This window comes from Diabrotica virgifera, chromosome 1, assembly GCF_917563875.1.
Source record: "Diabrotica virgifera virgifera chromosome 1, PGI_DIABVI_V3a".
In the NCBI taxonomy this organism is placed as follows: Eukaryota; Metazoa; Arthropoda; class Insecta; order Coleoptera; family Chrysomelidae; genus Diabrotica; species Diabrotica virgifera.
Genome location: NC_065443.1, coordinates 10,481,623 through 10,502,229, shown reverse-complemented (window position 1 = coordinate 10,502,229; position 20,607 = coordinate 10,481,623). Strand labels below are relative to the sequence as shown.

The window sequence follows — 20,607 nt, the reverse complement described above, 5'->3', positions numbered from 1 at the left end:
AAAAACAATGGGGACAACGGATCTCCCTGTCTCAGTCCTGAATTTACTCAGAAATCATTTCATATTTTTCCTTCTATTTTAACTTCTGCATAGGGCTTACTTACACACATTTGCGTTACCACTACTATTTCTTACGTATGACCACCTTAACCCTTGCATTCCATAGTCTTAATGATTAATTGGATCATAAACCTGTTTTAAATCTATAAAGATATGTTGTACATCTTTATTATACTCTCTCATCCCTAATAATTTTCAAGCATTTGTCTAATAGTTGATATTATATCTATTGTCGATCTTCCAGGCCTGAAAAAAGTTACAGCAACAAATAAAACAAAAAGAAGAGAAAAGTATTTTTCTAAAAATGTATTTTAAATTATATAAATTATGAACAGCAATAAATATATACACACATTAATACAGATACTGTAATCACAGATTAAATCTTAAATTAGATACTAATATTAGACAGTTTTAAATATCCTAACTATTATTTGTAAACATTCTTTACAATACATTCACATTTTCAGGAAACGCTTTCTATTCGTGTTTGAACGTATGAAGACTAAAAAGTTTTTCTGTACTTAAATCTGGCAGTAAAACGTAAAACCATGAAGAAAATGTAATAGTTAGTTACACTCAGTCACAGAGGAGCTAATTAGGCCAAGCTGCAAAATAGCACCCAAAGCTAAACAGTTAACATTATTTCCATTAATGAAACATGAATGTCAAAAAACTCACCACAAGTTACCGTAGATGCTCAGATGAACAAATATCAGCATGAAATAAGAAAGATAAAATATTTTACACCTACTACAACCAATTATCAAGAAAATGATTAAATTTCTACCATCTATAGAACGGATGTTTTGTAAATAATCCTAAGATTTACAGTTTTAAGGACAAATAATCCAATAGATCATGCTTTGATTGAAGGGAGATATTTTAGCAACATAATTATAGGCTTAAGAACTATGATAGGACCAGATAGCGACCAAGCTAGTGATGGCAAAGCTCATAAGAAGACTTTTAATACAAACGACGAGTTAAAATATCTCTTCGGAAAGGAAAATCTAGTGAAACATATAAAGGCCAAAAGACTAAGCAGTAATAACAATCGACTTGTTTTGTACAGTAAGGGAAAACCCCCTTACTATATAATATGTATCAAAAAATGTATATAATTTTAAGTAATTTAGGTTGTTACAAAAAGATATTGTTTCCAAATATGCAAACAAAACGAAGGTTGATTAACGCAGTTTTGTTTACGTAACCTCGTATAGGCTCACGTATAGTTTACTTTTCAAAGTCCAAATTATAAGGAGATATAAATAGCCCACAGAGGGATAATCAAAATCAATTTTAGTATTGTTATTATCAAGATCGTTACTATGCTAGTGAGCCGTCCTACGAGAAGGGTGTCCTGAAGGACCACCCCGCGAAACAACGTCTTAGTTACCTTATGTTGATTGTTGTTGTAAACCGTAAATAAAGTTATAAAGTTAGAGTCAGTGTTTCAACTCGACATTCCAACCCTGCAAGATTATCATGGCAATCTACCAACGTAACAGTTTGTTATCAATCGATAAACAGTGTATAGATATAGATATCAGATAACATAACAGTCTATAGGTATATATATATATATCAGATAAACAGTGTATTTAAGAAAAGACCAGGTGGGAGAAGGTTTGTAGGAGGGCCTAGAAAATAGGTGGAAAAATGCAGTCAGAGAAGAACTGGAGAAAATAGGAGTGAGACAATGGGAATTAGTGGCGCAGGACCTACAAATATGGAAGGCAATAATAAACACGGCAAAGATGAAGAGTTAGTTATAACGGCATTGATGATGATGATGATTTACAGTCTTAATAAAGTTTTGCAATAAAAATTTGTTATTTCCCTAAATTCGATTGACGTTAGTCCTCATTTCCATAGTAATTGTTTGCTCTCCTATCAAAAACTGCTGAATTTCTTCTAGCGTTTTCCCCTTAGTCTCCGGTACGTACTTAATTACAAAAACTAACCCTATAGTACTGCAAACTGCGAAGAACAAAAAGGGCACTGACATCGTCTGGAACTGGTCTATAGTAATCTGAAATATTTTAGACACAACGACGCCCATTAGAACAGAAAAGGTGTCAGCAATGCCCAAAGCCCTAGCTTTGACATTAGTGGGAAAGAGTTCACTAAGAACACTCACTGGTCCGTACGCCAGTCCTATGCTGAAGAGAACGTTGTACGACACTAAAGCCGTTATTGGTAACCAATCCAAATTTTCGATGATTCCTGCTTGGAAATCTTTAAGATAGAAATACATACCTAGTAAAAACACAGATACAGCGCAACCTGCAGTAGAAATGATCATTAAAAGTCTCTTTCCAAATCTGTCCACTATAAAGTAAGTGCTGGTTGCCACTGCAGCTAACTCCACGCAGCAGTAGACGATTACTGAAAGAGTGGGATCAATACTACTACCAGATTCCCTAAAAATTGATTCTGTATAGAACAAACATGGGTTCTTACCACTAAATTTGTTGGTTAAATTCAAGATCAAGAAAATACAACAAGCTTTTCTGTTACTGGAAACGCTAAATAAGTCAAGAATGCCAGCTTTCTCAGATCTTTCCTGGCGTGTTACTGCTTTGCATATACTTTCCATTTCTTCGTCTACTGTTGCCCTTCCTCTAAAGATCTCCAACGATTCTTTGGCTTTAATGTAGTTATTTCTCTTAACGTAGAAATAAGGAGACTCAGGCATAAACGCAAAAAACAGAAAATGCACTATAGGTATTGCAGCACAAACAATACTGGAGGTAAATATATTCATGATGGAACCAACGATATTAATAAACAAAGTTCCAGTTATAGCAAATATGGCTATAGTTGCAGTTAGGAAACCTCTGATCTGGGGATCAGATATTTCTCCGATGTACATAGGTAACGCTGTATATGAAGCTCCCTCTGTTGCTCCAATGATGAACCTATAAATAGATATTTCCCAAATAGTCGTTGAAAAAGCGATGAGAATGAAGCAGGCTGCTACTATCGGAGCCATTATCAGAACGGTAACCTTGCGTCCTATTATGTCAGATACATACATAGCTGCAAGGGCTCCAAAGGGTGATCCAAGTAGAGGAGCAACAGCACACCAGGAACCTTCTTCGTTTGTCGGAGGTGTTATCGTAGGTTCAGTCTCGTTTGCCATCAGTTTTGGTAGGTAGGGAGATGTCCAACCAAGGTTTATACCGGAACTCATTATCGAAAAAGCTCCTGAAACAATAAAAACATTTGCTTACATTATGATCGTTTTTGGGAATTTTGAGTAAGGATTATTTCTATTGCTGGTTATGGTAGAATCTTGAAGAATGTAGTGAAGGCTCTTTACTGAGTCCCTATCTGTTTAATCTTATGATGGATTTACTGACAGAGAAGGTAACAGAGGGAGCTCCGTGGTAATTGTTCTCTGCTAATGATTTCGTGTTAGTCGAGCAGAGCATAAAAATGTTGGAGGAGGAGTTAGAGGGTTGAAGAAGAGCTACTGAAGAGGGAGGACTTAAGGTTAACAAGTCGAAAACGCAGTATATCTGATTGAGAGGATCAGGAATTATTGGGAACATGAAATTGTTTGAAAAAAAAAATAAAAAAAAGTAGGAGAATTTAAGTACCTTGGCTCCTACATAACGGAAAACAGAACACTAGCTCGAGAAATTGTCCACAGGACAAAGCCTGGTTGATTTAACTGGAAGAGAATGACAGGGGCCTATAAAGGGGATTAAGGTAAAAAGATGGATATAGCTGAACTGAAAATGTTATGCTTTTTGTTGTGTAAGATTAGAAAGAACAGGATCAGAAACCTCTCAATTAGAGAATAAGTCGGTGTGACTACAGTCTCAAAAAAGATTTAAGAACAAAGAAAAAAGAAATAAAAAATATGTGAGTCGGAGAATAGAGCTGTTAGAAACCGATGTAAGGGGAGGTACAGGAAAACCGAGGAGAAGATGGAAGGACTTTGTGGTAGAGGATTTGGGAAAGAAAGGTTTAAGTAAAGAGGACACGATGGACAAAAATTAGTGACGAAAAAGAGCAAGGTACAGAGAAGACTCCTGAAAGGCGCAAAGTTGAGGAAGAAGACAAAGAAGAAGAGATAAAGGTGCATACATAGTCTGAGAGTGCAAGAATGCGAATGGTGTATTATATAACACAACAAACAAAACGAAATGGAAAGGAAGGTTGTATAAAACTGTCGTAACATCAGTTATAATATATGAGATGGAAACTTGGACAGTCGATGCAAAAATATCGAAACTTAAGGGTGTAAAGCACGTTAGCCATGTAACTAACCAAAATAGAAACCTAGGACTATAACTAAAAGACCCAATATCTCTATCTCTCATTATTCCTCTGATTCCTTCTTGCCATTCTAATGTAGGTCATCCTCTCCTTCTTCTGTTTCATGGAACCTTGTGTAAGGCCTGTTCGTCTTTCCTTCTCATTACATGCTCGTATCGTAAAAGTTGATTGGATTCTATTGTATCTACGGTATTGTAAATCCTCCCTGTTCTTCTTCTTATTTCTTCATTTGGAATATGATCAAGTCTGGATATCCAACAAGCTGTTCTTAGATAATTCATTTCTTCCCCTTTCAATTTTTTCTTTTCTTTCATCGTCATTTGCCTTCGTCAATATTTCAAAAAAAGAATTGAGTAGAATAAAATACGAAATAAAATGGGACATAATAAAACTAGCAATAAGGTGAAGAAAAATAACCCAATTGCTATTTGCCAAACACGTAGACCATAAAGGCAACAACATTTTAGATCGAGCAGCTTATGTATTACTAAATATTAAATAAACATAGCTGAAATGGAATAAGTTGACTCCCCTGCAACAAAAAGAATATGGAAGAATATAGAAACCACTAAGGAGTAATTTTAGGTGAGTGTATATAATGAAAAACTGGATAAAAAACTAAACGGAGTGAAGTCTAAAATAGAAAATTTTGGTAATAATTTATTGTCCAATTAAAAAGCTCCAAATCAAATGGAACTGGATAAGCTAAGAAACCCAGGACAAAATATATTGACTAATAACCTTGATTAAAAGTGGCAGTGCTTATAGATTAGTGAAGACACATATTTTTCTTAACAACGAATTTGAATATTGACTTTACCTGTAATGGTAGCTACATACTGAAATAGATCACCCCTATTGTAAAAAACTAACTTCTTAATATCCACAATCATTTCGGACAACACTATAAAACTTTCTTACTTTATTATAATACACTTTATATAGATGTCAAGCTCTTCATACATGATCCAGTCATTTATATTAATGTACAAGGTAAATACATTAATCCCATTACAATACTTTTGTAGGTACCCACGAGATCTCTATAAGATCGTTTTGACAAAGACGATAATATACATTTGCTTTGTTTGTTGTTGAGATTTAAAGTTATTTGTAGTTTTTCTATATTTTTACTTTACCTATTGTGATAGAGATAAGAAATAATTTTCCAGTATTTTCCTCTTGTAAAAGTAAGTTCAATATACAAAGCATTATATAAAACCAAATTGTATAAACAAATAATAGTTTATGATGAAATAGTTTTTACTCTTTCGTTATCAAATAATATAAACATAAGAGAATAACTTACCTAGCTTATTTTTGTACTAAAAATAAAACAGTTTCCATAACAAACATGTATTCGTCTTTAGGGATAAAGCAATGTCAGGACAAAGCAGGTCTCTACAATAAGAAAATCATGAACAAAGAATAACGCTAAGGAATCACTCTGTTTTAGGATAAGATACGAAAAACTTATCAATAAAGTAAAAAATCGTAAAATTGGCGAATGTATTTAGTGTCCGCAGTCATATAAACCCAAACAAACAACAACACTCTGCAATCTTGAAAAAAAAAAAGAAATACTCCAATATAAAATGATTATAATGTTAATGCTCCTGCAATCAGGAGAAATTTACTAGAGAAATTCTTGTAACAACTCAGATTAGGTTTTTAAACTCACAAAACCTCGAACAAACATAAAAAAGAAGAAATGTCTCTTACAGACTGGGCATCTTATAATAGAAAAGAAATACCCCTACAGTAACCGTAGTTGGTCAAAAAACCCTACATAGATTCCTACAATTAAAAACCCTAACTACATACATATAGGTGAAATAATTACAAAAATATCCTTAAAATAAGAAAACCTAAGCAAAAGGAACCTCGAATAAAGTTAAAAAGAAGGAATGTCTTTCGGCAGACTGGTTCTTTTTCTTCTTCTTCTTCCTTCTAGCATGATCGATCATGCTAGTAGGCTACTGCCTATTCATTGCCATCAAGTCTTCCCCGGACAATGAGCTCCAGCATCCTCGCCATCATTTGGGTAGTCTACCCTGTGATCTTTTACTTACTGGGTTATTCGTTTTTGCGCTTTTAACGAGTCTGTTGTCCTCCATTCTCTTTATATGTTTGCTACAATATCTTCGTCTCTGTCTGACTCACCTTCCTATGTCCTGTATTCCACAGTTTTGTCTGATATCTTCACTTCTTATTCTATCTAGAGTTTTGCCTTGCATACTTCTTAGTGTTCTCATTTCAACTGTTCTCATCATTTGTAACGTTCTATTTGTGGCTGGTCTTTTTTCTGCCGCATAAATAGTACTTGTTGTTTTATATATTTTGACTTTGCTTTCAGTATTTATAGATTTATTCTTCCATCCATACGATTTCTTTCAGGCATTTCGAGATTCTAGCTGCTTTCATTGTTTGTTCTCTGACCTCTTTTGAGAGATTTCCATAGCTTGTTATTTCCGCTCCAAGATATTTGAAGTGATTCACCTGTTCCACAGTGTAGGAGTCAATTTCTAATTTGCATCTTATCGGTTCTTTGGAAATTACTAGGCACTTAGTCTTCTCGGTGTTGATGAGCATATTTAGTTCTTTAGTTTTAGTATTAAATACATGCAGTGAGGGCTTGTCCATATGAGGGCGGTTTGCCAACGTCGACTGCGCGGCTTACCTGTTTTCCCTTGTTTTCCTTGGCAGCTTCAAAGGCGGCATTAGGATGAGATCAAGTAAAAAAGGTAAACCGCGCAGTCGACGTTGGCAAACCGCCCACATATGGACAAGCCATAAACATTGGAGATTGTCTTCAGGATCGGCGGTAAGTCAGCGTAGCAAACGACTCTAAATAATGTGTTACCCATCTTAAATGCAGCTGTTCTGGAAAGGTTTTCTATTATTTGATCCATTATTAAATTAAATATTAACGGGCTCAGTGAATCGCCTTGACTGATTCCTGTGTTTATAACTATATCTTCTGCTGTCAAATATCCTTCTCTTATTTTTGTTTTACATTGTTTGTTAATATCGTGTACTAGGTTAATTAGCCTGTGATTTAGCCCTTTTTCTCCCATTATTTTTAACACGTCCTTTACTAGCACTCTGTCAAAAGCCTTCTAGCCACTTCTTTGGCCACTCGCAGGCTGGTTACCTTTTAGAAAAAAAGAATAACCCTAATATAAATGGTTATAAAAACTGAATATCTTCTTACAATCAGGACACCGCAATAATTAGAGATTGCTAAAATAACGGTAATAATAAGAAGAATTTTCCGGTTCGAAAAACCATTATGTTGCATTTTGCACATATGATGCGATGGCCTCTATATAACATATGGTGACATCTGAAAGGGAGTTTGGGTATATACAGCGTGTCTACATATGGGAAACTTTTTTGTTATTCATTTTACGAAAAAAAGTTATTCTTTATAAAAAGTTCTGCATGCTCTAAAACCTAAGATTCAATCATCAGATTTCAAATTTTGTCAATATTATACGAGGTATGTCAAAAAATATGAACTTCGTTCAAGAGTAAAGTACCTTTATTTCTCTCAATATCAAAAATTCTTATTATGAAAAGTTGTTTGGAAATAAAAACTAAGATCAAATATGCAATTACATGCTTTTAATTGGAAAAAAATATTTTCCAAATTTTTCTCAAATTTATTGATACAACTTCGTTTTTATTTATTTCACATACGATAACTCTTTTATTATTACTTTTACGTAAAAAAGGTATTCTTTATAAAAAGCTCTGTATGTCCTAAGACCGAAGATGCAACCACCAGATATCACATTTTAATAATTTTATACGAGGTATGTCAAAAAATATGAATTTCACTCAGGAGTAAATTACCTTTATTTTTCATAATATTGAAAACGGTTATTAAAAAAGTTGTTTAGAATTAAAAACTATGTTTCAATATGCAATTACATCCTTCTAATTGAAATATTGTGAAATATAAAGGTACTATAATCTTGAGCGAATTTCATGTTTTTTGACACACCTCGTATAAAATTAATAAAAGTTGATATATCATGGTTGTGTCTTAGATTTTAGATCATGCAAAGCTTTTTATGAAGAATAACTTTTTTCGTAAAATGAATGATAAACAAGTTATCATATTTGTAATTATTAAAAACGATGTTGGGTATCCATAAATTTGATAAAAAAATTTTTTTCAATTAGAAGCATTTAATTGCATATTTGATCTTAGTTTTTAATTCCAAACAACTTTTTTTCATAAGAATTTTCGATATTGAGAGAAATAAAGGTACTTTATTACCCTTGACCGAAGTTCATATTTTTTGACATACCTCGTATAATATTGAGAAAATTTAATATCTGATGATCGAATCTTAGGTTTTGGGGCATGCAGAACTTTTTATAAAGAATAACTTTTTTTCGTAAAATTAATAATAAAAAAGTTTCCCATATGTATCCAACTTAAGTAGACACGCTGTATGTATACGTTCAGTCTAGAACACGCTGGTCTCTACTTTTAGTATTGGGTATGTATGAAAGCCCTCTGAAGCGACCAAAGATGCAAACATCTACTGGCAAGCTGTTGATTTCTGTATACTGTTCTTTTCAGAGTATTTTATTTATCTAGAATCTTAAAAAACCCAAACTAATTAACCAAGAATATTATTAGATCTTCTTTATGCATTGAGATGCATAAAGCAAGAGAGAAAATTTGAGAAGCATTAGTCAAAAATGTAAAAGGAAAAGGTGCTCCTAGTTCGAAACAATACATAATCGTAGTAAAATTGACTAAAAAGGTGTTCAATCTTCCAACCACGTTTACGTATCTTATTTATGAAAAAAAACATACATTTTTTAAGATATCGCGGCATGTAGCATGATTTTTAATGCAGTGTTGAAATCATTTCTAGCAATCATGTCATGTTGTCGTTACATTGTATCACCTTTTATTATTAATTTCCAACATTTCTTCTAACCGATACTTTATATCGATATCATTTTGAATTTTCATAAGTGCACTATGAATTATTGATTTATTGCTGCCAATAGATGTGCTCTCTGTGGAACACCCGATAGTATTACCTTAATTAATAAAACAACTTGTGCTTTTGCGTTAATCTTTTCGTAATTAATTACTTTATTTATTTAAAAAAATATGAAATAGGTATCATTCGTATTTGGATTGGTACGTGTGATTTGAATAGCAATGTTTTCAGATGAATTATTAATTTTCTATAACTAATACTAGCATAGGTTGATGATGTACGTCTGAAGTTGATCAGGAGATCGTCATTAAAAATTACTATACAGAAAAGAAGTTAACATTCATGGGCGTAGCCACAGTAGGTGCCGAGGGTGCCATGAAACCTACACTAACATTCGACCGGAGTAAAAATGGGGATTGTTCACTTCTAGAAACAACTAATCTGCGAACATTTAAATAATATTAAATAAACGAGATGTTAAATAAAATCGGAACTTCGATCGACAATGCTGCAAGACCATTTAAAACATCTAATGGTGTCTTTTGTTGAACAAGAACTTGCTGTAAATAAGTTAACGAATCTCAATTTTCTCTTCTTTTTCATCCCTGTAACTTATTAAAATATTTGTCTACCCACCTATTGTTTGTAGATTTAGAGAAAGCATACGATACGGTACCTTTAAAAAAACTGTTTCAAACATTGACGAGAGTAGGTCTCAGTAGAGAGTATCGTTAAAGAAGGAAAATATATCGGAATCGTTTCCAATAACAAAGGGGCTGAAATAAGGATGCTGTCTGTCTCCGACCTTATTTAACCCGGCACCTGCCACGTGGGGTGCTACCAGCACCCCATAACATATTTTTATCAAATATTTGGTATTTCAAGTTTGGTAACAAAGCTGTGCGTCATAGTAGCTTTCTATAATATTATATAGCATAGATGTGTTAGTGTTTGAAGTGGTTATTTAGTGTCATTCTGAACTTGTAGCTCTAAAGTCGAATTGGGATGTCATCATCTGGTACTTTAAGTTTTAATTTTTTTTTGTATTTTTGATAAACAGGTCAAATTTACATTTTTTATTGAAATAACTTATTTAAATTATTAATATAGACTCTATACTCACTAAATCTTAATTTTTTTAGATATTTTACTTGACTTCATTTATTATGGATTAGTACTTGCTAATTTGCTTATAACATATTTTTCATTTTATTTTTTAAATTGTATAACATATTAGTGGCTAATAAGTTAATAAAACATATTCTTTTATATTCTTGTGTTACTCAACACATTATTTTGTTTTTTAAACAAGTAGATCACAGAAAATGTTTAAGGGATGCTGTGAGCACCCCACGTGGCAGTTGGCGCCTTGCAAAACCACGTGGCAGGTTCCGGGTTAAAATATATATTCAATAATCGCTAGAGCAGTGGAGGAAACAAGTATCCGAAATGAGAATAGACATAGGCGGTGGTAAATATCTACTAACTTTGTTTTTCGCAGATGATCAGGTAGTCGTAGCGAATGATGAGGAAGACATAGACTACATGTTTCGAAAACTTAAAAAAGAATATGAAAAATGGGTCCTCAATATGAATATGTCAAAGACAGAGTATCTTAAAATAGGGGATGATGATGATGAGGATCCAGAGTTAGAAATTAGAACCGCAAAAACATGTAAAGAATATAAATTTCTCGGATCTATAATATTGAAACAAGGCACTACCAAAAGAGACATCGAAAACAGAACGCAGCAGGGCAAAAAAGCGGTAAACATTCTAAGCTCTCTACTGTGGTCTAAAGATATAAGACAAAAAACGAAATTGACAATCTATCGAACCTTGGTAGAGCCTATTATGACTTATGGGGCAAAACTTTGGCAGATCACCAAAAAAGATAGAAAAAGAATAGAAGTAGTAGAAATGGATTATCTAAGGAGAGCGTGTGGTATATCCAAAAAAGATCACATCAGGAATGAAGATATTAGAAGGAGGACAAATACTATATATTCCACTGTAGATAGAATTGAAACGAGACACCTAGTGTGGTATGGTCACGTGAAACGACTTAATGAAGATATATGGCCAAATAAAGCTTTAAATTGCATACCACAACAAAAAAGAAGAAGGGGAAGGCCTTCAGTTGCCTGGGAAGAAAATGTACGGCACATTATGAGAGATAGAGCCATCAAAGTAGAGGAATGGATGGATAGAAAACGATGGCGATCGAAATGCGAGAAGCGGCAGAGGCTGTAGGTTCCTCGCTTATAGATAGATATATAAAACTTATTAAAATAAACATTATAGAAGTTTTCAGACCCGCGGGAATCATGTAATCTTTCCTTCCGCGTTTAAATTTTCCAAAAATACCTTTTACTTTTCTCCGAATTCGAAAAAAATGAATGCATTTAAAAAGCATTAGCCTGAAATTTTGGGCCTACGCTCTTTATACTATTTAAGGTTTGGTATATATTATTGTCTATTGGCTTAACAGAAATAAGTACATAATTTCATATTTTAGTAAGAATCAGTAATGCGCATCAATGTTATTGAAAAGCGAACATACCGAGCTGGATATTATGAATTCATAAGCGTTTTGATTCAAAGTGTTAGGAAATAAAGCAAAAACCACTAAGGCAACACCCTCCAATGTCTTCCATTCCATTTGCTGACAATGGATTCGCACCAGTGCCGGCAATATCGCAAATATTATGGTAAACCGTGATGATGGTGATCCCGAATCTGCATACAAAACGTTACGAAAATGTACACATTCAGAAGAAGAAAGAGGGCGATTTGCATATACCAAAATTGTATTTAAATTTCGAACAGATTTGAGATTAAAAAAGGGAAATGGATATTTGCAAACAAAACTTGTTGGACGGTGGCCCAAGAAAGTGTAATATATTTATTTGCTTCATGTAGCCCGATCAGAGTACACAAAACTTTACGAAAACCTCAAAAAAAATAACGGAAGAATGAAAATTTGCGGATACGTAGTTGAAAGTATCTAATATTATACTGGGTGTCCACTTATATCGTCCCCCATTTTAACTGCCTATAACTTCTAAACGGCTTAAGATAGAAATATGCGGTTTTCGACGAAATGTTTTATTTTAGTAAAAGTTTTGTCTGAATGGATTGAATTTTTTATATCGCTTTCAAATACGAAAAGAAAAATGGCGGATTTTTGAAAAAAACGTTGTTGACTTTTTTTAATGGAACACCCAGTATATTTTTTTTGTAAATTGAAAGAAAGGTCATTCACCTATCCAGCGATATAAAATTTTTCAAAATCGGTTGTCAAATCACTGAGTAATTAATTTTTAAAATGAGCGGTGCAACGTGGACATCACATACCTAAATAACATAACTAAGCAAAATGATATTATGTTATGTGATTTCCACATTGCATGTTTCATTTTAAAAATTATTTGCTCAGTCATTTGACAACCGATTTTAAAAAATTTAATATCGCTGGATAGGTAAATGACCGTTCTTTCAAGCTACAAAAAATATACTGTGTGTTTTAATAAAAAAGTCAACAACGTTTTTTTCCAAAAATCCGCCATTTTTTATTTAAAAGCGACATAAAAATGGTCATTTACCTAAAAACTTAAAAAAAGGTCATTTCCCTATCCAACGATATAAATTTTTTTAAAATCGGTGATCAAATGACTGATCAATTAATTTTTAAAATGAGAGATGCAATGTGGAAATCACATAACATAATATCAATTTGCTTAGTTATGTTATTTAGGTATGTGATATCCACGTTGCACCTCTCATTTTAAAAATTAATTACTCAGTGATTTGACAACCGATTTTGAAAAACTTTTTATCGCTGGATACAAAAAAATATACTGGGTGTTCCATTAAAAAAAGTGAACGTTTTTTTTTAAAATCCGCCATTTTTCTTTTCGTACTTGAAAGCGATATAAAAAATTCAGTCCATTCAGACAAAACTTTTACTAAAATAAAACATTTTAGCGAAAACAGCAGATTTCTATCTTGAGTCGTTTAGAAGTTATAGGCAGTTAAAAGGGAAAATATAAGTGGACATCCGGTATAAGAAAAAGTTTACACTTCTACATCCCCTCCATTTTACAAAAATTGGGAAGTACCCTCTTCTCGGAGGTGAAAAAATATACATTCAAAATAAGTCCGGAATTGGCAAAATGACTAATAATTCTAAGCAACTTTTGTTCTATAGAATTTTTTCACTAAGTCAATACTTTTCGAGTTATTTGCTAGTGAATATGTTCATTTTTAACAAAAAAAAAACATGATTTTGGATGGTTTTTCGCAATTCTTTTTACCAAAAAATAAAAGGGCCACAATATTTTGAGCGTAACTCACTAACTTTTAACGTTAAAAATTTTAAATATTTTGAGCGTAACACTTTACAAAACTTATAATGAGTTTTACCCGAAAAGTGCTCCGTTTTTGGTTATTTCACGTTGAAATATTCGATTTGGAATTTGACGAATAAGAACCTACTTTTCGTTAGCTACAACTCTGTTTCAACTGGATCTACAGACTTATACGTACACCATTTTTTCACTTTTTATAAGCTATATTTTTGCTAAGAATATTTTTTTGATAAAATACTTACTTTTTGAGTTATTTGCAAAAAAAGTTTTTTTTGCAAAAAACATGTTTTTTTTAAACTCTTAAAGTATTAACAGTGAAAGAACTCTATAGAACAAAAGTTGCCTAGAATTAGTTATTTTATCTAATTCCGGACCTACTTTGAAAGTATATTTTTTACCCCTGAGAAGGGGGTATTTCCCAATTTTTGAAAACTGGAGGGGATGTAGAATTGTAAACTTTTTCTTATATGATAAGAAACAATTCAAACTACATATTGCCAAATTTTCATCCATCCTTGATTTTTTTGGAGTCAGATTGTTGTTTGATTGGGCTAATAGTCCCCAGTACATCGTACTTTTTTTAAAATGATTAGAAAAATTTTAATAATATAGTTTTAACTGCTTCGTTTGAGCGAGTCTACCACTTTCTGAAAATTTTCAGTGTGCAGGTTGGACGTGTTTTTATACGCACCACACCTAAACCTGTAGCTCTAGCGCTGTTATGTTTTGTTATTGCAAAACTATAATTTTTAATTTTAATCAAAAGATTATACGTAAAAATATAACAAATTATTTTTGTCGGTCAAACAAGAGAGAGCAACCATCGAGTCCGACACCCGCAAGATGTCACTCTAGCGTGGTTCAGTTTTGTTATTACAAAACTCTTAATTTTCAATTAGTCGGTCTAGAGCAGTGATACTCAACCTGCGGCCCGCGGGCCGCATGCGGCCCTCTAGCGTATTTTATGTGGCCCGAAGGCTAACTAAAGGGCCCTGTGATCAAATTATTTGTCAAATTTCACGTGTTTTCAAATTATTTGATAGTGTGCCGATGTGTTTGAGGCGTGTTTGGGCATGAGGCAGACAATTTAATGACTTTAATTGTAAATTATATTGATAGTTTTAAGAACTCTGATTAAAAAACAAGGTATTAATAACTTTTAATAATAAATTATTAAAGTTAATGAAAAAATACTCATTTTAAAAATAATCAATACTCATTTACTACATTGCAACGACCCATTACTAATCACAAGAAAAATTCAGGTCCGTATTAACAAAAAAAGTTTAAAACAATTGTGACCTAGAAGCAACACCCTGTATATTAAAATTTTCAAAATTCGTCTGCACATTTGAAAAGAGCACAAAAAACTAAGTTTATTTGCTTGCTTCAATTTTTTGCGCAGATAATTTTTAATGACATTAACTTTGAAATTATATCGAGATTTTTGTTTTGAAATTTCGAGTTCTTAAAAATTTCGACATAATTTTCAAATTAAAGTCATTAAATTGTCTGCGCAATAAATGGAAGCTCCATTAAAGCTCTTTTCAAATGTGCAAACAGGTTTTGAAAATTTCAATATACCTACAGGATGTTGTTTTAAGGTCACAATGGATTTATAATTTTGTTTAAACCGGACCTGGATTTTTCTTATGATTAGTAGTTGGGTGGTTTGGGTTCTAAATATGACATATTATGTCAAAATTTGTGTACCAAATATCAAAAAAATATACAAGGTGGTTCTAAAGTTATGGGTCCAGAAAGAAATGGGCAACATCGATAAAACACCCTGTAACTCGGTTATTCGCGGTGTGCAAGTACTTGAAAAGGGAAACGAGAAACGACCGTGCGCGAGTCGCGGAGAAATATTGCAACTATCTTAAATAATTCATATTGTCAATTGAAATTGTCAAATTGACGTATATTTCATACCTTCTGTCATTGACGCAGAAAAATTATATATTGCTCCACAATATTGATATGATATGCAATTATTATATAAAGGTAAATTTAATTAATTGTATTTTGCTTGCAGTACTGCATTTTAATAACTGATTTTATTTACTACATACAATTGTTTACGTTTGCTAAACATAACCTGCATCTTATTTTTTCTTCTTATTATTTTTTTGGACTATGGTCTTGACAATTATCCAGCAACCAGGACTAATATAATTGGCCAATATAATTAAAAGTGCGAATAAAAGTACAGAGCGTAGAAATAGAGGTCGCTTTGCCGAACTTGCACGGTCCAAATAAGGTCGGTGGAGCAATAAATTTAGTATATCTAGAACCGCCACATTTACCTCTATTCACCATTCAAGTATCTCCGTTTCCCAATGAAACACCCTGTATACTACTTCAATCTTGCTTGCGGCCCGAAAGCTGTGGCAATAGCTACTATGTGGCCCAGGAAAGAAAAAGGTTGAGTATCGCTGGTCTAGAGAGTCCAATTGGCAAAGGAGCAGTCGATCGACAAGTTTAGTGGTTTGCGATCGACGGTTCGAACCATAGCCAGGGCATGAAATTAATAAAAGGTCAACGCCGTAGTAGAAAATTCAACAGAATCTACGGCTTGGTCTGGAATAACTGGCGTCTGATCGGCCTGTGGAGGAGCGGTACGGCAAGGGATAAGGGCTTGCGGCTTGGTGATACTCCTCCATAGATCCCTACCGAAGGGCGTTGACGCCTATAAACGGTGTGTATATATATAATTTTCAATTAAAAGTACTTATAATTAATTACAAAATATTGTCGATCTCTTGGCCGACAAATCTACAGCCTCGTTTCTTAAGTCCGACAATGTAAATATGTTAGTTATGGCAGTTTATGCTTTGCGAACATGAAACTCCAGGCGACGACTTCCACCCTGGACGCCAGGTACCTTGGAGACCATCGCCGTCATGAAATTCGTACTCAACGGCCTCCAAAACCGCCGATAATGGTTATTGACTGATTTTAAATGATTATTAAATAAAACTCCAAGCGACGAGTTCCACCCTGGGCATCAGGTACATTTGAGACCATCGCTGACATGAAATTCGTGCTCAGCGATCCCCAAAACCCCCGAATAATAGGTTTTGACTGATTTTGAATTATTATAAAATAAAACTCCAGGTGACGATTTCCACCATGGATATCAGGTACCTCGGTGATCATCGCCGTCATGAAATTCGTCCTCAGAGACCCCCAAAATCTCAGAGTAATGGTTTTAACTATAAGTGACAAGTTCCACCCTGATCACCAGGTACCTTAGAGACCATCGCTGACATGAAATTCGTGCTCAGCGACCCCTAAAACTCCCCGAGTAATAGGTATTGACTGATTTTGAATGATCATAACATAAAACTCCAGGCGAAGATTTCTACCCAGGTCACCAGGTACCTTGGACACCATCGCCGACATGAAATTCGTGTTCAGCGACCACCAAAAAAACCCCAAGAATAAAAATTAAACTTATTTTCGTCAATATTTCTCGAGTTCTAAATTTTTCATTTTCCATCTCTTCGAGATGCACTTTGAAAATATATTTTTCATGTGTCCAAAATGCAATTTTTATCTCCCAGAGATCAATTTAGTTCACAAAATTCCTGGGTGTAATGCTTCGTTGCCTATCCTAAGAATTTAAAAATAAAAATTGACCTTTTTCGAAATTTTGCTCCAAAATCGCCCATTCTCGAAAACATGAATTTTTTCCATAATTTTGCCCCTCACTCTATAGGCAACACGTGCAAAACTAAAGAGATATTCAACTCTAACGCATCAAAACATTAATGTTCATTAGACAAAAAGGCCAAAGAAATTATACGATTTTTTGCAAGAGGTCATATTATTACACCAAGGCGCCGTTTTCCACCACGTAATAGCTTTCTCTAATTCTTGTAAAAACTTTTATTGTCAAAATTTTTATTATTTTTAAATGAGTTGATGGTTACACCATGCATGTTGAAAACATATTCGTATTACTGTCGTGGTGTAAGATCTTTAAGACTTATACCGAGGAACTTTATTGCTGGTAGTGTAGAGATGTGGCTTTATCGTCGAATCCTGAAGGTATCTTATACCGACCACTTTACTAATGAGGGTGTTTTGCTGAGAATGCAAAAAGATAAAGAGCTGTTAACCACAATAAGAGCAGCCAAAATCAAATACCTCGGTCACATCATGAGAAACAGCGAAAGATATGGACTACTGCAACTAATCTTACAAGGAAAAGTGGAGGGAAAACGAGGACCAGGAAGGCGAAGGATTTAATGGCTGAAGCATCTACGCACATGGTTCAACACAACAACCACAAGTCTTTTTGGAGCAGCAGTGTGCGAAGTACAGATTGCCATGATGGTCGCCAACATCCTAAACGGATACGCAACATTCTTGTAACATTCATGTTATTATGTTTTGCTGCAGTGACCCAGTCGTCAGCGTAGATTTTCTGCGAAGTTGTCCTTGGCAGGTCCACGATGTATATAAGTTAACCAGTAAGGGTGCCAAAACAAATCCCTGTATCGGTCTATTGCTGAGCCTCGTAGGTCTGAACACTGCTTGATCAATGGGTATAAATTCAAATATGTTTCTCATAGTTCTGTTGTAGATCCAACAGTTTATATAAACAGTTCACCAGTGTAATTGGTCGGTAGTTTTGAGGCAGATCATTTGCCTTTACTTATTTTAATAAGGCTACAATACAGGCATTTTTAAGTAAGTGGTTTTAATTCCCTGATTTTAAGATATCTGTATAGAGCTCAGCCAGCAATTTCCTAGCATATTTGCCACATTGAAGTAAAAATTCTGGTTGCATTTTATCGAAACCGGGTGTCTTTCCAGACAAATTCTGATATTGCTGAGATTTCCTCTTTAGTAAATTCGTCAGTATTTATAAGTACGTGGGCATGTAGAATGTAGAGCATGCGAGCTATATAAAAATAACGAGGTATCAGCAGAAAATCAGTGGCCTTCTGACTACCCTAGAGAACCTACTGTGTTACTCGCTGAAGTCAAAGATGCAATTAAATCACTAAAGAGAAATAAATCCCTTGGCATTGATTCAATACCATGTGAAATACTACAGTTATTAGGTGACAAAGGATTACATATCATCCATTCTGTCTGTGTCGCAGTTTGGAATTCAGGAAAATGACCATCGGATTGGTGTACCTCAATTTATATCCCACTACACAAAAAAGGAACTACTACCAGATGTGAAAACTACCGCACACTGTCACTAATAACACATGCTAGTAAAATCTTTTTGCATATCATCGAAAACAGATTAAAAACCTATCTACATTACCAAATTCCTCAGGAACAAACCGGATTTGTAAAGGGTAAAGGTACAAGGGAACAAATCCTGAACCTGAGACAACACATTGAAAAGTCTAGAGAATTTCAAGTACCTATAATTATATGCTTCGTTGACTACCAAAAGGCGTTTGATTGTGTAAGCTGGATAAATATGTGGTCAATTTTAATAGAAATGGGCGCACCAATGCACCTGGTGACACTTATTAAAAATCTGTACCAGTCTAATATAGCGACAGTACGACTAGATCAGAAGTTATCAAACCAATTCAACACCGAGAGAGGTGTTAGACAAGGATGCGTGTTGTCACCTGACTTATTTAACATTTATGATGAACATGTCATGAGCATGGTTTTAGAAGGATGGGCCGGTGGAGCAACAGTAGCTGGTAGGAAAATCTCCAATTTAAGATTTGCTGATGACACTACACTTATAGCAGCAAATGAGCAAGAAATGTTTGATCTTCTGCGAAGAGTTGAGTACGAAAGCAATAAAGTTGGTCTGAAAATTAATAAAGCTAGGACAAAAATAATTGTGGTCGACAGATTCGACACTATTCAACTGTATAACATGTTACAGGGATACCAGATAGTAAACACCTTTATCTATCTCGGGTCTAGTATAACTAACGATGGTAACTGTGAAGCAGAAGTTCGGAGACGTATTGGTATGGCAAAAAATGCGATGAGTCTCCTAACTAAAGTTTGGAAAGACAGATCTATCTCTCAAAATATCAAGATGAGACTGGTGAATGCCCTTGTATTCTCAATATTTCTATATGGAGCAGAGACTTGGACTCTTCGCTGCGAGCGCCAAAAAATTGATGCCTTTGAGATGTGGTGCTGGAGAAGTATGCTGCGCATACCTTGGACAGCTCATAGGACAAACGTTTCCTTTCTAAACCAACTCAGTATTAAAAAAATGCTGTCCACAATATGTCTGCAACGAACTCTACAATTCTTTGGTCACGTGGTTCGCAGATGTGATGACAGTTTGGAGAGATTAATTGTTTCTGGAAACGTTCCGGGGGGAAGATCAAGAGGACGATCACCAACTAGATGGTCTGACCAAATAAATCATTTAGCTGGAAACTCATTCTGCGAAGCTCTTAGAGCAGCTGAAGATAGAGACCAATGGAGAAATATTGTTAGTAATATTGGAAGAAATCACGATCCTCAGTAATGGGGAAACGACAAGAGAGAGAGAGGGCATCTTCTAGTTTTACTTTTGTGGTGTGGCCACGGTTTCTAGGTGCTCTTGAAGTTGGAACAATGTGGGAGGTTTGTATTGGTACTTTGTCTTTAGTTGGATGTTTGGTACTACCAAGTTTTCTGAGAAAGGACAAGGCTTGTCTGCTTGATTTACCAAAGTCTAGGTTTGACAACACTCTCCATCCATTGTTGTCGCCTGGCTGCATTTAAACTGTGGTTCGTCCTCAATTTCTCGGTCTTGGCTTTCGTTGTATACTTGATATAATTTTTCACATTTTTCACATCTCGAGACATAATCTTTATGATATCCTCTGTGTATTGTTTTTTTCGCTATATTTTGGCTTATTGTTAATTCTACCTTTCGTATCATATCAAGCTAATTGGACTTTTTCCATCGCGTT

The 20,607-nt window shown here is 34.3% G+C and overlaps 1 protein-coding gene across 1 annotated transcript; it reads right to left on the bottom strand.

The window, feature by feature from the left end:
- Nucleotides 1-351: 351 nt before the first annotated feature.
- LOC114327364 (facilitated trehalose transporter Tret1) lies at nt 352-5,355 on the bottom strand. Its single transcript, XM_028275993.2, has 2 exons — nt 5,174-5,355; nt 352-3,273 (listed from the first exon to the last, which is right to left on the bottom strand). Exons 1-2 carry the CDS (start codon nt 5,244-5,246, stop codon nt 1,904-1,906), a joined length of 1,443 nt encoding a protein of 480 aa, XP_028131794.1. The 5' UTR covers nt 5,247-5,355; the 3' UTR covers nt 352-1,903.
- Nucleotides 5,356-20,607: the final 15,252 nt, after the last annotated feature.